At 45.1% G+C, this 14,656-nt stretch overlaps 1 protein-coding gene across 1 annotated transcript in view; it reads right to left on the bottom strand.

Moving 5' to 3' along the window:
* Nucleotides 1-14,409, bottom strand: part of FBXL22 (F-box and leucine rich repeat protein 22) — a 53,240-nt gene extending 38,831 nt beyond the window's left edge. The window contains exon 1 of the mRNA XM_078685191.1: nucleotides 13,271-14,409. Within this exon, the coding sequence (XP_078541317.1) occupies nucleotides 13,271-13,605 (335 nt within the window). The 5' untranslated portion in view covers nucleotides 13,606-14,409. The remainder of the gene's footprint in view (nucleotides 1-13,270) is intronic.
* Between the last annotated feature and the right edge of the window lie 247 nt (nucleotides 14,410-14,656).

Here is a 14,656-nt window from a genome sequence, read left to right as displayed (position 1 = left end):
TATATATATATATATATATATTCTTTTTTTTAATTGCAGGACAAGGGAACTAAGTGTCTGAGCCTTCGTAATGGCTGCCATCATCATTTTTATCCATGTTAATGGCAGTCAATCCAACCGCTCACTTCTGCGGCAGAGTCTGTCAAGGGAGGGAGCTTGTCCGAAGGGGAACAAAAAACCCTGGGTCAATAAAAATGCTCTGGTTTTTTTTTAACTGGGTGTGCGGGACTCTCCTCAGAGTCCCTTGAACCCAACCGTCCTGATATACAAATATTTTTGGAGCGTAATATCTCCAAACCTACTGAACGGATTTACACCAGAATAACAAAAAGTATGTTTTCTGGACCAAGATCTAGTTTCCTGCCAAATGTGGTGTCATTCTGTTCAGCAGTTTTTGCAGTAGTGCTTCTTAAAAAAAAGCCTATTACAGGTGCATGGGAATTTTGTGTTTTTGGATCCCACCTTTTTCTCATCCTCTGCTTGACAGATCACCCCAAAATGTTCCATGCACAAACTAGTCAAAATGTAGCATGTTTTTTGAAAGTTTTGTGAAGATTCGTCAAAAGGAGCCAAAGTTGTTAGCAAAACAACAAAGTCCTTTCTTATGGACGTCCCAGTCCTTCCCAAATGAGATCTCATCCCATGCATCAGCAGGCTTCCCCTATCTAAGAAAACTTTGCATTTAGGCAAAAAGCTTGAAATTTACCTCCAGTGCCGAAGTGTGACTCTACCCCAAAAGATAGAACAAAAGCCACATCATATGACATCACTTGTCGTCAACAACTAACTTGTAAGCACGGAGGGAGCTCACCAATGGGAAAGAAGAGAGAGAAAACAAGCATAGTGACGAGGGAGACTTGGACTCGCTGTAATGAAGATTGCCAGTAAGTAACCGGCTCATGCATAAGCTTTACACAATGCAGTAGTATAAAAACAGGCTTACTTTACAGCTGTGTGCTGCATGATCGTACACCTTCGTGATTCCGGCCCCTTTAACAGCAGTTTGTATTGTGGAAGTTGTAGCCCTGATACACTCTCTTCAGCTGAGCCAATTAGAGAAACAGACATGAAAACAATGGTTTGCAAAGAGCCAGGCCTGCCGCATAGCCTTCTTGGTGGCATGGTGCCACAGGAGCTCACTCCCGACAGAGGCCATGACCTATCAGGATCGAAGGCCCAGGTTGGCCTTGCACGCGGGGAGCGTGGCAGCCATTGTGAAGTAGCCCGGCTGATAGCGCGTGCCCATTTTTAGACTACAGAGTGCAGATACTCGTGTCAGCCCCCAGTGACAGGTCGAGGCCCAGTGCGCGTGCAGCTGCTTTCGGACAGCTGACCTCCTTGAGCTGGCTGTTGCCCGGGATTTAGTGCTCAGTGGGGGCATGACCTGCCACTCAGCAGGAAATGCAGTTAAACAGGCATGAAGAAGGGGGGTCATCATTTTACTCATCAGGCCCTAGCAGTATTCGCCAACCAAAAACAATTTGGGATTACTGAGGATCACAAAGTGTCAGGTGAAGATAACCTGTTTTAAACGGGGGCAACAGTGCGCGATCCTGCTGCCAATTATGGACTGCCAATTGCTTAGACACGCACTCGAACTCTGTCACTAATGTAGCTAGTTTGATGTTGTTTGTAACCCAACAGCACGCTGCTTGCAGGCTGCAGGCCCAAGATGGGAAAAGGAAACTACAAATCCCAGAAATCAGTGTGTTGCTAGCTGAAAAGCTAGGGCCACAGAAAGGTGACCTGAAGCCTTAACACATGCAGCACCTCTTGATGTCACCATAGTCCAACAGTCATTTTTACGAACCAATTCCTGCATTTAAGACATAGAAAAAAATTAGTTCCGTCATTTTTAAGCCTGTCAAGGTGGCTTGATTCCTCGCTGCTCTATATCATCTGCTTCTTAAGTCACTATCAACTGCATCATTCATAAGTCACTATCAACTTTGCCATAGCTCACTTTATGCACTGTCCTGGAATGGGTAACCAGGGCTAAGCTGGGGACCAAGTAGGCTGTGGGATTGGTGAGCAAGCAACAGACCCGCCCACTGAATCACTTTGTTTGACACCCATTTATGTTTTATGTATAACACTCCTTTGTGTCGATTTCACTATTCATAAAATTTCTTTGTCACTTCCATTATGTATTTCACAGCACATAACGTCCCATTTGGCACTTCCAGCATGTAAAACTCAGCTTTTTATTTTCACCAGTCCTCTGTATCACTTGAGCATACATTTATTTTCCTCACTTTCACTATGTAAAACATCTATTTTTTTAGGCTTACTAATCTGTATCACTTTCGCTATGTATAACACCCTCGATAGCACCTTTACTTTCAGTGTATATTTAACCATCTATGACACCCCTCTCTATCACTTCACCAAATAGCATTCTCACGAGGTACAACATCCACTTCACCATGTATGATGCTTCTCTCTTCCACTTTCACTATGTATAACAACCTTCGGTGTCACGTTCACTACGTATTTCACCATGTAATACACAAAAGTGCAGACATATGCGTCTGCTCACAATAATGTTCAGGGTCTAAGTAATAGGTGGACGTGTGCTATAGATACAAGCATTGGCGTAGAAGTATTTAGCCATGCAGCACATTATCCTAAGTCTTGCAACATCTCCTGTCAACAAAGCTGTCTGTACAAGACAGGAGAGAGACAGAATGAAAGAGAGGGGCTGAATGAGTGGGAGAAGAAGAAATCTGGAGCTGTTTCAGGTCTGAGGAGCATCGGAAGAGCGGCATGTTATTCAAGTGGTTGGATCAATATGAAGGGTTGTTTTTCCATTGTACCCTTTTGCGTTTTCGCAACATCATTTGAAGTACAGAATAATTGATTCGTTTATTCTGCAACTGTTTGGTATGGAAGAAGGAGTCAACTTCCATTTCCAGTAGAGACTGATTTTTAATGTGCCAGTTTAGGCACAACACTTTAAAACAATCTGCCTCTGCGAAAGGCCATTTGCTCAGTTTCTGACTATCCAACCTACCGACGGGGGGAGCATCTGACCGCCAACTTGATCTCCTGCAGGATTTGTTCTGCCATCAAGATGTCGAACTGTTTGTGACTCATCTACCTCCACTTGACAAAGAGTTCTGGCCAAGATGCCTGTCTGAGAGTGGAAGAGCTGCCTGAAGTGAGAAAAACATCCACAAAAAGAGACACCAGAATTTACAGGGACACTTGCCCACACCAGCCTGGAGACTGCAAATGATGCATGAGTAAAGGAAAGAGCTGGTGGTTGAGCTGATCTAATGGTCCAGGGAAGAATGGCGATGATCTAAAAATTCCTAGTGAACAACACCAGTGTGGAAACTTTAGCAAAATTGCTCTCCTGGACCAACAAAGGAAACTTTGTGCTTACACCATTTCCCCGTCCTACACCACAGCCTTCCTATCAATTCCACCTTGGTGGGTATCACACTTGGGGGCGTAGACCTTCCCCAAGATGGATTTCAGGGTTGTCCAAGCATCCTGGGATTGTGAAAGAGTTTTAAAGTGTTGAAAGTCTAATGCTTGTGGGAGCCCGAACAAGAGGTGTCTGATTCCATTCTTGTGTATGCAGGCCGGAAGAAACTCCTGGCGGCCGAGTTTTCGGTCCGCAGGGGAGGTTTTCATACCTTCTCCTCTTTATGCACCTTCTACCTGAACTCTCAAAGACAGTTGTGTTTGTGCGATCAACCTTGGATGACAATGATAGTACCTTGTTTTACACTCCTATTAATCAATAATTGTTTGATGATTCTAATAACTGACCAGCAGCTGTTGATAGTACCCTTTTAATGGAAGTTAATTTATCAACCTCAGAAGGATGAAGGGTTGGGTTATCTCTGCCCAAATGAAAACGTGTGATTTGCAGATTTCATGATTATTTCTGTAAGGAGATGCACTAGTTTCTTTCAACATTAAGAATCCCTGCCCTCTATTTGTTCTTGCTTTGTGTCTCGCCATCTCAGACTCCCAGCCACTTCATACATCACAACGTGGCTGTGCTTGCAATAAGCAGCCAGTTCCAAGGGAGGGTTGGAGTATAAACATGTTACTAAGGCTGTGAAATGTACACCTAAAGAATGCTGATTTCTTCTGTCCATGGGGTCATGTAATTTGGCCATGGGTGTTGTAAATGTCAAGCAGATGTGTTTATTGGATGAGACAGTGTGCCAGTGTTATTTATTTTTTTATCATGGGAGAATCCCTTCAAACTTCAGCTGAAAATAGGTGGTTCTCGTGGCAATCCAGCTTTAAGTCTCTGTAGGCAGAGGGCAGTGCCAGTGGTGGAGGAGGGGGCAGTGCCAGTAGCGGAAGGGGGCAGTGCAAGTTGAAGATTGCTAAAGAAATAATTTGGGGCCCTGCTATTGTTAGGTGTCCCTGAGCCAGCGCATGCGCTGCTCTGCAAGACATTTAGTGTGTGGGATTTTAAACGTCCTACCACACTCTTTTGGCAGGCATAGAGCGTGCCATATGGCTTTCCTCTCTTGTCATGGTGCATGCACACCACTCGCCAGCCTGTGGTTTTTTCTTTTTTTTCCTTTTTGCGCGTGTGCGCGCACACAACTCTCGGTCGCGACCGCACCTCTTGCTCAAGATCACTTTCGCGCGTACCATTTGCTTGTTCCATTAAGAAATCATTATCACTGTGTACATTTGCCCCCTGTGACCAAGTAGACCCGAAAGACTGCCACTTCCAAAATGCATCAAATAAGCAAAAGTCCAAGACCAAAAACACGGCATCATGTCTACAAGAAACAGTCTGGCAATCCATCATGTCACCGCTTTAGCCTTGAGAATCCTACACAACATTAACAATGACCTTCTCCGCCACTATTCCGCTGCTACTTTCTCACTTCTATGGACGTAGTTACACATTTTGCAGTGGGACTGGGGGTACAAAAACCAACCCTGCACTGTGGAGGTTGTCTGTGCCATACTGCATGCCTTGTGCTGAGCTGCTTTCCCTCTGTGCCAAATCTTCTTTCAATCTTCCTGTGCTGCCCCGGACGCCTTGGTTACTTCAATGTGCCTCGAACAGCTACAAGTCCCTCTAAGTGTCCTATGTCCAAAATTGACTCTGCGAGTTCTTTCAGTTTCCATTCTGTGATGTAGGGGCAGGACGATGCCAACAGGAAAGAGCCGCTTTTTTTCTCCTTTTACAAAGTCGGCAGCCTTGGTGGCGCAATCACGTACCTTTCAGAGTCTGGCGACGACAACGGCGAGGAGTGGCGATGGACCGCTGCACGGGTCTGTTTGCACAATGTGGGCGGAGCAGCATGTGGTCTTGTGGTCTAGCCCTACACTGGACCTGAGTTAGGGGACGTGTTTAATCCCCGGCAGGCAAACCTGTGTGAACTCCTTGCGAATTAAGTTCCCTTTTCTGTCTGAACTGAAGTGCTAATAAGGAGCAGAATTCCAGCCAACAGACTTTGGGGCAGATAAAAAAAAACAAGCCACAAACTTGTTTAGGAGGAGACGGAGATCAACAAGCCACAAACTTGTTTAGGAGGAGACGGTTGACAAGGGAGGGCGAAGGTGAGACAGTCAGGGGAGAGAGAGTCGAGAAATGTAAACAAGCGCACACGGCCACACTAATTGGAAACAGATGATCCTTGCGCGCCGCTGCTCACTCCCGCAAGGTGGATGCCGCCACAAGCACAAGTGTTTGAAAAAGTGCAGACCGATTCCAAAAGGTAATCTCCTAGAGCAGCACATGCGCCCTGCGCTAGGCTTGACCTAATAAAAACTGCATGACACAACATAGTCCCTCGGTGTCACCTTCACCAGGATTAACAAGCCTCTGTGCCACTTGTGCTATTTACATCAACAATTGGGTCAATATTGCCGTATGTAATTCACTTTGTGTGAAAGCTAATATAAGAGTCCTCTGTGTCATGTTCACAATGCAGAACAGTTATTTTCACCATGTATGATCTTTTGTATCACTTTCACTCTTTATGTAGCTATCTTAGTATCACTTATCTGTGGTACTTTAACCTCTGGAACAGGTATCTTGCAAAAAATACTCAGGGATTTATGTATTATGTGCCTTGTATAGCTTTCATTGTACATATCTTGTGTAGCACTACTGTGTGGCAGGTGGATATAGCACCACAGTGTGGCATGTGCACGTGGCACCACAGTGTGGCACATGGCTATAGCACCACAGTGTGCCACGTGGACATAGCACCATAGTTTGGAACGTGGACATAGTACCACAGTGTGGCACGTGGACATAGCACCTCAGTGTGGCATGTGGACATAGTACCACAGTGTGGCACGTGGATATAACACAACTGGGTGGCACATTGACAACAGAAGTCTTGAATAGCATTACTCAGTGGAACCTTCACCCCAGATGTCTTGTACAGCACCGCTCTGTGCCAGTTTTACAACAGATTAATGCAGATTCATGCAATCAGATTACTCCAAACTTCAGCCCTTCACTTAGGCTCGGACTGATTAAAATGAAAATTGTTTCTTAAAGAGGCCATCCGATGAATATCACCATAGGTCTCAAAGCCCAAGCAGATATCATCAAACGAAGGAGCATTCTGAGACGTCTGTTGCTGATTGTTAGAGCTGCGAAACTGGGTGAAGGGAGACCTTTTTCCCCCTCTGCATTAGGTGACCTTTTTGGACTATCCACAACATAATTCCAGAAATGTCAAAGACCCGAGCCTGCTAATGTGTTCTTAATTTTCACATGCGAGATTTACCTTGAAGTGACCGGGATTCCCAGACACCCTAGGTCAGGTACTGGCCAGTGGCTACTGGAAAAAGTCTCAGAAGCTTAAAATCGCAGCTCAGAGACTGTCACTTCTACTTGTCTGAGAGCAACCAGTAAGTGCGTCTTCCCTACCACTGTGTAGCATTTTGTGAATTCTTTTGAACAAATAACACATTTTAAAGATAAGAGAAGGTCACTGGATATTGTTATTCGTTGTTATATTCAGTGAATTTGCCTGTGAATAAATCTGATCCAAGAAAGTAATAAGTCTCATAGACTAAATATGTACCCATCCTAAATGTACAAAAACACTTAGGCAAAAGTATATACTCCGAGGTAGTCTCAACTCTCCTTATCTTGAGTAATTTTGGTTGCGTTGACTCAAGAACTATGTTTAGTTTTTCCCACCGTCTCAAGGCCATTTAGTGCTATTTCTGTAAAAAAAAATCCCAAAGCATGTGTGTTATGTGGAAAGACGCGCCCTGGTACATTGGATGTGGAAACAGTACTGCTATAGCTGAGAGAAGAAGAGCCTACAGCAAGACACAGTTAGAGGTCAAGAAAAGATGGGATGAAGAAAATTGGTGCATCCTAGTTGAAGCTTCTAGAATGAAAGATTGCAAGTTATTCTGGCACTTACTGGCCAAACGAGCAGAGCATATGGTAAAAAAAAGAGGACTTTTTTTATTCATTCATGTCTGGAAAAGCATTCTATCCAATTGTATTCAAAGGAGAAAGGTGAAACAGATACTGAGATTATTAAGGTCGAGCCAAATCAGCCAATTTAAATAGAAGCTACCAAAGAAGTTCATTATTACACTGGAAGTAACCGTGTCTGCAATCCGCAAAACACAAGGGCAAAGCACCAGGGCCTGATAGACTACCTGGAGACCTCTATCAGTCAGAGCCCATCATATGGGGATTTGTATGTCACTCAGCGTTTAATGCTATTGCTCATGGGAGGATATTCCATGCACCTGGAAGGGCGCTAAAATCATCCCGATATTTAAGAAAATGGATAAAGGGGACCTTTCCAACTATAGGTCAATCAGCCTTATAGATACTGCACAGAAAGTTTTTTGCAAACTGATCCTGACACATTTACACACTTGGATTAATAATAATAACATATTGTCACATTTGCTAGTGCGTTTTAGGGAATCCACAAGCATCTTGGATCAGGTGTGCCTTTTTTCATTGCTCATTTAGAAGGAAGTTACTATCAGGAAGGGTCACCATTACGTTGTGTTTGTAGATCTCAAACAAGCATTTGACTCATAAATAATTCGGACCAAACTCAGGGTCACTGTGAGGGATCAAGGGCTGCCCAATGGTTTGCTACAACTTATAGTGCGTTTGCACTAAGATAATTACACTCTGGTTCGGTGGAACTAAGTTGGGGAACTCGCTAGATAAGTGTGCAAAAGGAGTCCGCCATGGTTGTGTTCTAGCCCCAACCCTATTTATTTTATATATGAATGGGCTAATCAATGCATTATTTGACTGTGGGGATGACACTCCCAAACTTGCTGGCAGACAAATTCCTTCACTCCTGTTTACTGATGGTGAGCTGTTGATCGCAAAAACACCAATGGGTATGCAGATTGTATTAAATAGGTTTGAAACAGCTTGTATCGATTTGAGCCTCGAGATCTACTGCACAAAGACTACATTTATGGCCTATACCCCCCATAGATTTTAAAGGGAAGTTGAGGCTGGACTCAAACCCTTGAACAAGTTAAGGTTTTTTATTACCTATGGGTTAGATTGAACAGTCCCCAGACATGGACTGACCAAATCAAAAAGAGTAGTCTTAAACTTCAGCACGTTGACAGCGCAGTTGTAAAAAAACTGAGCGACTGAAATACATTGAGCTAGAAGACTGGGCGTTGCTTTTTATGGTGCAGAGTTGTGGGGCATGGAACAGACGAAGAGCCTAGAGCTGGTAGAAAACAAATGTATAAGATCACTTCTAAATCTTCCAATTACCACCCCACTACTACGCTGCCTGGCTAGATCTTGGGCTAAAGAGCATTAAGCATATAGGGGAGCTGAAGGCTCTAGTATTGTGGGTTAGACTATGGAATAGTAAAACTCAGATTCCAGTCAAAGAAGCCGTAACTGAAGTGCATATTCTTGATAAAGCAGCCAGACGAGTGACGTGGTTCAGAAAGGTTAGGCAATGGTTGTTGAGATTTAGGCTGAGGTATACGTGGGAGGACCCCAAATCTCTGACGAAAGAAGTAGTACCTCTTTAAAAGGCAAAGTTTTGGGACCACAATAAGGATTCCTGTTTTAATGCTGTAGTTCTGGGTACCCTAACCGGAAGATTCCAAAATATATATTTTAATTTGAGGCTGTTATGGACGAGATCGAACCTCCACATGCACTTGCACTTTATTTACAATTTAGGTACGGAACCTTGCCTCTGAATTTCAGTAGAAGTAAATGGAAGCAGGCCACTGTAACCCCACTGTGCCCTGTATACACCCTTAGCTCTGAATCAGTAGACCATTTCATGTTCTTCTGTCCCTCCTATGCACCGGTTAGGAAAAAGTTGATAATGCCGGCATGTCGTCTTTTATCTTTTACGCGGCCAGCAGAAGCTCTACAAGTGTTAAGATCAGACACTACAAAATGGCTAGTGTTCGCATTAACGAGATATTTGATCTCCACCTGGCGCATTAGGAGTAAGTCATTAACCATTGCTAAGTGATTTGTTTCCCAACATGAGTGTTTCCAGGAGTGGATTTTTAAGGAATAATTTTATATCCTTAGTTAAACACAACATCTATTGGAGAGGCTGAAATCTGTGTGATATGGTCTTAACCTTAGGGATGTACTTACCTAAGAACACGGATATATGAGAATTTGGGTAAATAACTGGATGAATCAGGCTAATGGTCCACATGACATTTGGTACTTTGATTCCAGTGGCACAATTTTTCTTTCAGTGTTGATGATTACACACTTTTAAATACTTTACTCCGAACCCCATAAAGAATTAGTGGTGAATTAGTATACTGGAATATGAAATTAATTTGAGTGGTGCATACGTTAGTCTGTTATTTGGATTGAAAAGGATAGTGGAGGGTTAGAAGGGAAGGATTTAGATTTTTTTGTTTCTTTGTTTGTTTTGGATCAATTATACGTTGTGCCATGTAGGAATCAGCCACTGTCAAGCAAGTGTGAGGTTCAGCAGCAAGCTATTCTGATGGCTAGTGTTGTCAGTGTGGTGAGCGTGTGGATGTATTTTTCATCTGGATGTATTTTTCATCATTTGAGATGGATGACCAAGGAATCTATCAAGTTCGAGTGACTTTTTCAGTAGGATTTGGGACTAGTGGTTGCAGAGTGCCTGCCTAGATTTTTCCTGCGTGGGTGCTACAGTAGGGTCAGTCAGGAGTAGGGCGTCATCTGCAGCGTTACCCAGAGAGAGTCTGGATAGGCTGGAGAGTGGAGATGGGTGACTTTATGGCCATCCTTGCGTGGCTGGAGTGAATGAAGATACCTGGGGTGATGTGACATGCACTGGTTAGAAGAGTGTGTCTATGACGGGTTTGTGTTTTGTTTCTATATATCTGTGACACCCCTTAGCGAGTCAGCGTTGAAGTAGTTGCTTTCTAAGAGAAAGGGAGGGGGAGTTTGCTTTTGACATGATTGGAGCAATGTTCTTAAGTGCGAGAAATAGAGGATGAAAAGATACATCTTTCTAAGGTAGACTGTGCAGTGGCCTGAGAAGAGCTCTGTTCTGGAGACTGTCTGGAGTTCAATGTATTTTACAACCCTCACCCCCATGAACGTCAATTCACCAAAATGCCTGGGGTAGCAGAAGTGACATCACAAACCCTTTGAGTTTCACTCACACATGCTCATACATACACATACATTCAAATATACACACACTCTCACATAAACACACTCACCCTCAAGCATGCCCACAATATACATTTATTTACATATTTCAGCTGTCAGGGAGGGTCATATTCCAGCTAATTGCACTCCACTATTTATTATACTAACAGTGAATAATGTAATACTATTCACTACTAGTGAAATAAAACATGCATTTGGAGTGCGGGGGCAGTTGGGCAGGGGTGCGAGAAGGCACGAACAACGGGAGTAAAGGGGGCGAGAAGGCATGACTGCGGGAGGGGGTAGAATGTACGGGCAGTAAGAGAATCTCATTAAAGAAAATAGTGCTCACAATCTAAATAACACATACCATCCAATACTTGAAGTAAAGGGGCCAAGAGCCATAAAAGGATACAAATGACAACATTGCCGTCATAAGGAGGAACTAACAAGCCTATAAACCAATTGGAAGGCAGCATTTAGGAAGGACAAAGAAACAAGCCAATGAAAAAGATGGGCAGGGAGTGGGCGGGGCTCCCTCACGTAGTGAACGACCACAGATCAACCCCAGAGCAGCGCTGGCTCAGGGCTCAACCTAAAAATTACTGAAAACAAGGAAAGTGGGGCGCCGTTAAGGACGAGCTGCCCCTATGTTCCTGACGCTGATTTTGCCACATCCGAGGCCTGGGGTCACAAAGGCAGTACTAGGGGTCACAAGGGGCAAGGCAGGGGTTGCAACTTCGACCCCTAAATGACGTCCATGCTCACCCCGCTTAAGGATTTGGTCAGTTACTGCATCTACTAGTTGTGTTTTCTGAGTGACTGACAGCCAGAATATCTATCACACACCATTTGGGGGTCTAATAGTGTTGGTCTGCATGTTGTCTAGCCAAATAGGTAAGACTTCAGGCTTTTTCCTGATGCTTAAAAGTGTACACTGCCATTGAGATGTGTACATACTTTATTTTTTAATTTACTGCTCCGGGAATATTTATTTTAATTGACTGCAATCTAGGAATGGTAAATTAAAAATAAATTGACAAAATGGCCGCCACGTGTGCATGACCAACTTCGGAGATTAAGTGAGTTGCCGAGAATCACAGGATATTGAGCGGACGCAGAGGCTCGAACTCCGAAGTACTGAAATCCGGCCGCTCTGCCCGCCCACCCCCAAAAGAAGAAATCAATAGCCTTAAAGAAATGGTCAGGGGTGTCTGCTACTTGAATAAAGAGGCGGGAGGGGGACCGAAGACTGCGCAGCCTTGGTAATTGACGCGCTGAAATTTAAAAGGCCGTCTGCGGGCTTCACAGCACAGCTTTGGTCTCTATTACGAATTTAGCATTGCACTGCCTAAGTACGACTGGGCCGATAACTTCTACTACCAGCCAATCGGAATCGAGAGGCCTCTCGCAATGAGGGCCTAAGTACTAAAATAGTTCTTTCTGAAACCCAAATCTACTCGATATATCAGCACATAGAAGCTCAAAAATGTGAAGGCTGCTTAACAGCTCAATTACTCAAGACAAGCCATTCACAAAGCCATTAATGCTTACAGATAGAACTTACACTTGCAAATGGCTTGACACAGAGGTGCTAATTCACTTTTGGAATACACAAAATGTGTATTTACACTCATAAATGGATTTAATCATGCATAATGTCACCCCCAAATGATGTAGTATTAAATATGTGCAAAGGTTTAACCAGGGGTACTGAATTACATGGAAATGCTGGAAAGTTTGTGGCCACCCATAAATGATGGTGTTCACAAACTATTCCAGGACACCCCCCCAACATTGAAAACAAAAATATAAATGCAGTTGCACTAATGCAAATGCATTTTTTAATCGTATGAGTAGTTGTACACCATGTAAAATGATGCACGCGGAACTGGTTTCGCATGGGGCTAATTGGAAATCCCCAAGGCTTGTTTCCAGGAATATTCATTGAAATCCACGGCCGTATGGTGCACAATGATGATTTCAAGAATGTAGGCCAAGGGTGTGTAAATCTCTCTCCTCCCCCAACACCCGTGGCACATGGTAGTACCATTCCCCAAAAACTGAAAATGCGGCTCCTAACTCGACTGTAGAAGAACGATCACCTGTTTAGCCAGAAAGCCTCAGAGGGGGTTCTGCTTATGGTACAGCAGTAACAAGTCTTATAGGAGTGAGTACATTATGAGCACCATAGGCCAGAACGCAGCACCTCTAGGCGCTATGCACATGCAGGAAACCGAGTAGAAATAGTGATCTTCAAGAGCAGAGAACATTCTGCAAATATTGTGAAATAGGTTCACACAAACATGATATATGGCATAAACTAGCTGTTAATACACTGACAATATATAGTTTATTCAGGTAATGGTCAACAAGATACAAAAATTAATTAGCCATAAAATATAATCTCTAGCATTTAAACACATATTCTCTGGAATGTAAACAAATACCATCAACTAAGGAAGCTGACAGTGCACCGCAGTAGGGGGTTATGGATTAACTGGTTCGTGTATTAAATAGTTCCTATATTAATGCATTGCATGCTCGCGTGCATTGCGCATGTCCTGTGCTCGTGAAATGGGGACGAGATATATAACATTTATTTAGGATACATTTAGGAAGTTATCCATTAGCACACATCATGAATTGCTGTCAGCGCCGCCTGCTCACCTGCGGGCCGCGCGCACCAGGAAGCGGTTGACAAGCTGCTCGTGCCGGCTGCAGATGTTCCTCTGGAAGGCGCTCTTCATGCAGTCCTCGACGTTGCACACCTTGACCCGGCTCGAGTGCCAGCGGATGTTGAGGTGCCTCAGAGCCGGCCCCAGCACGAAGTTGTTCCTCTGCAGCTCCGCCGGGGAGTTGAAATTCAGCAGCGGCCACAGGGCGGGGTCCGAGAAGACGTCCAGGAGGTCCCGGCAGGTGCGCGCCAGGCTCCGCCGGCTGTCCTTGTCCAGGAAGGAGAACACGTGCAGGAGGCACTCCCGGTTCAGCTGAGTGACGAGCATGGCCCGGGAGATGGGCCCGGAGGGGGGCCGGGCCGAGAGGAGATGCCGGGACGAGGATGGGGCCGAGTCACTCTCGAGGCGGGAGTGAGGGAGACCAGGCCTGTGGAGAACCCCACGATGGGGAAGACCTATAATGAGATGGGACAGGCCTGACCCAGTGACCCGAACCCTGCTGTGCTGAACAATCTATAGCATTCAACGGGGCAGGCGCGTGATCGACCAGGCATATACACAGCACTAGGCGCTATGTGGAAAGTGTTACCTTAGATTGCGCTAAACCAGAAAAGGCGAGACCATGAGGCACAGAAGGTTTGGAGTGGCAAGGAGGGTCGAAGACAAATGCGACACTAAAAGGGGCACAGCTTGGAGGCAGAGCTGGTCTGGATGAGGAAGAGGCCTGTTGAACTAAGAGACCCGAGTGTGTAAAGAGCAGCGCAGCCTGAAGCCTGTACCTAACAGGGAGGTCTCCGGAAAGTCGAGATCGGCCTAGAGAGAGGTAGGTGCTGAGCAGTGAGGCCTCGAAGAGAAGTCTGTACAGGGAAGTGAGGCCTGCAGAAACCGGCCTAGAGAGAGAGAGGCCTGTGCAGAGCAGTGAGTACTGGTACCCAAGAGGAGTCTGTACCGCGCGCGCAGGGAGTCCTGTAGAAACCAGCGACCGGCCTATAGGACGGGGTATGAGCACAGCAGTGAGGGCTCCAAGCGAGGAGAGGCGTCTGTACGGAAGAGAGAGGCTTGCTGTGCAGACGGTGCCAGCTCGAAGGACGGGCTGCACCGGAGCAGCCTGTCTGCGGCCTGTGCGGCTGGGAGTGCTCTGCGCCTGCCAGGGCCGCGCTGGACGCCTGGACATATATGGTCGAGGAATGGAGTTTATTTTAAGACCACAACTGGTGTAGCAGATAAAAAAGAGCCCCAGGCACTCGTTCACCCCCCACCGTCATCTCAGTGTTTGAACCAGGGAAAACTCAAACAATGCCATTTTTGCAAAGAGAAAGTGAAAGAAACGCAGTCCACTGGAGTGTGCAATTATTAATTATCATCCTCGTCTAATTGT

The sequence above is a fragment of the Lissotriton helveticus genome, chromosome 3_2, assembly GCF_964261635.1.
Source record: "Lissotriton helveticus chromosome 3_2, aLisHel1.1, whole genome shotgun sequence".
NCBI classification, from domain to species: Eukaryota; Metazoa; Chordata; class Amphibia; order Caudata; family Salamandridae; genus Lissotriton; species Lissotriton helveticus.
The sequence above is the reverse complement of the archived record's forward strand: the minus strand, read 5'-3'. Positions and strand labels throughout refer to the sequence as shown.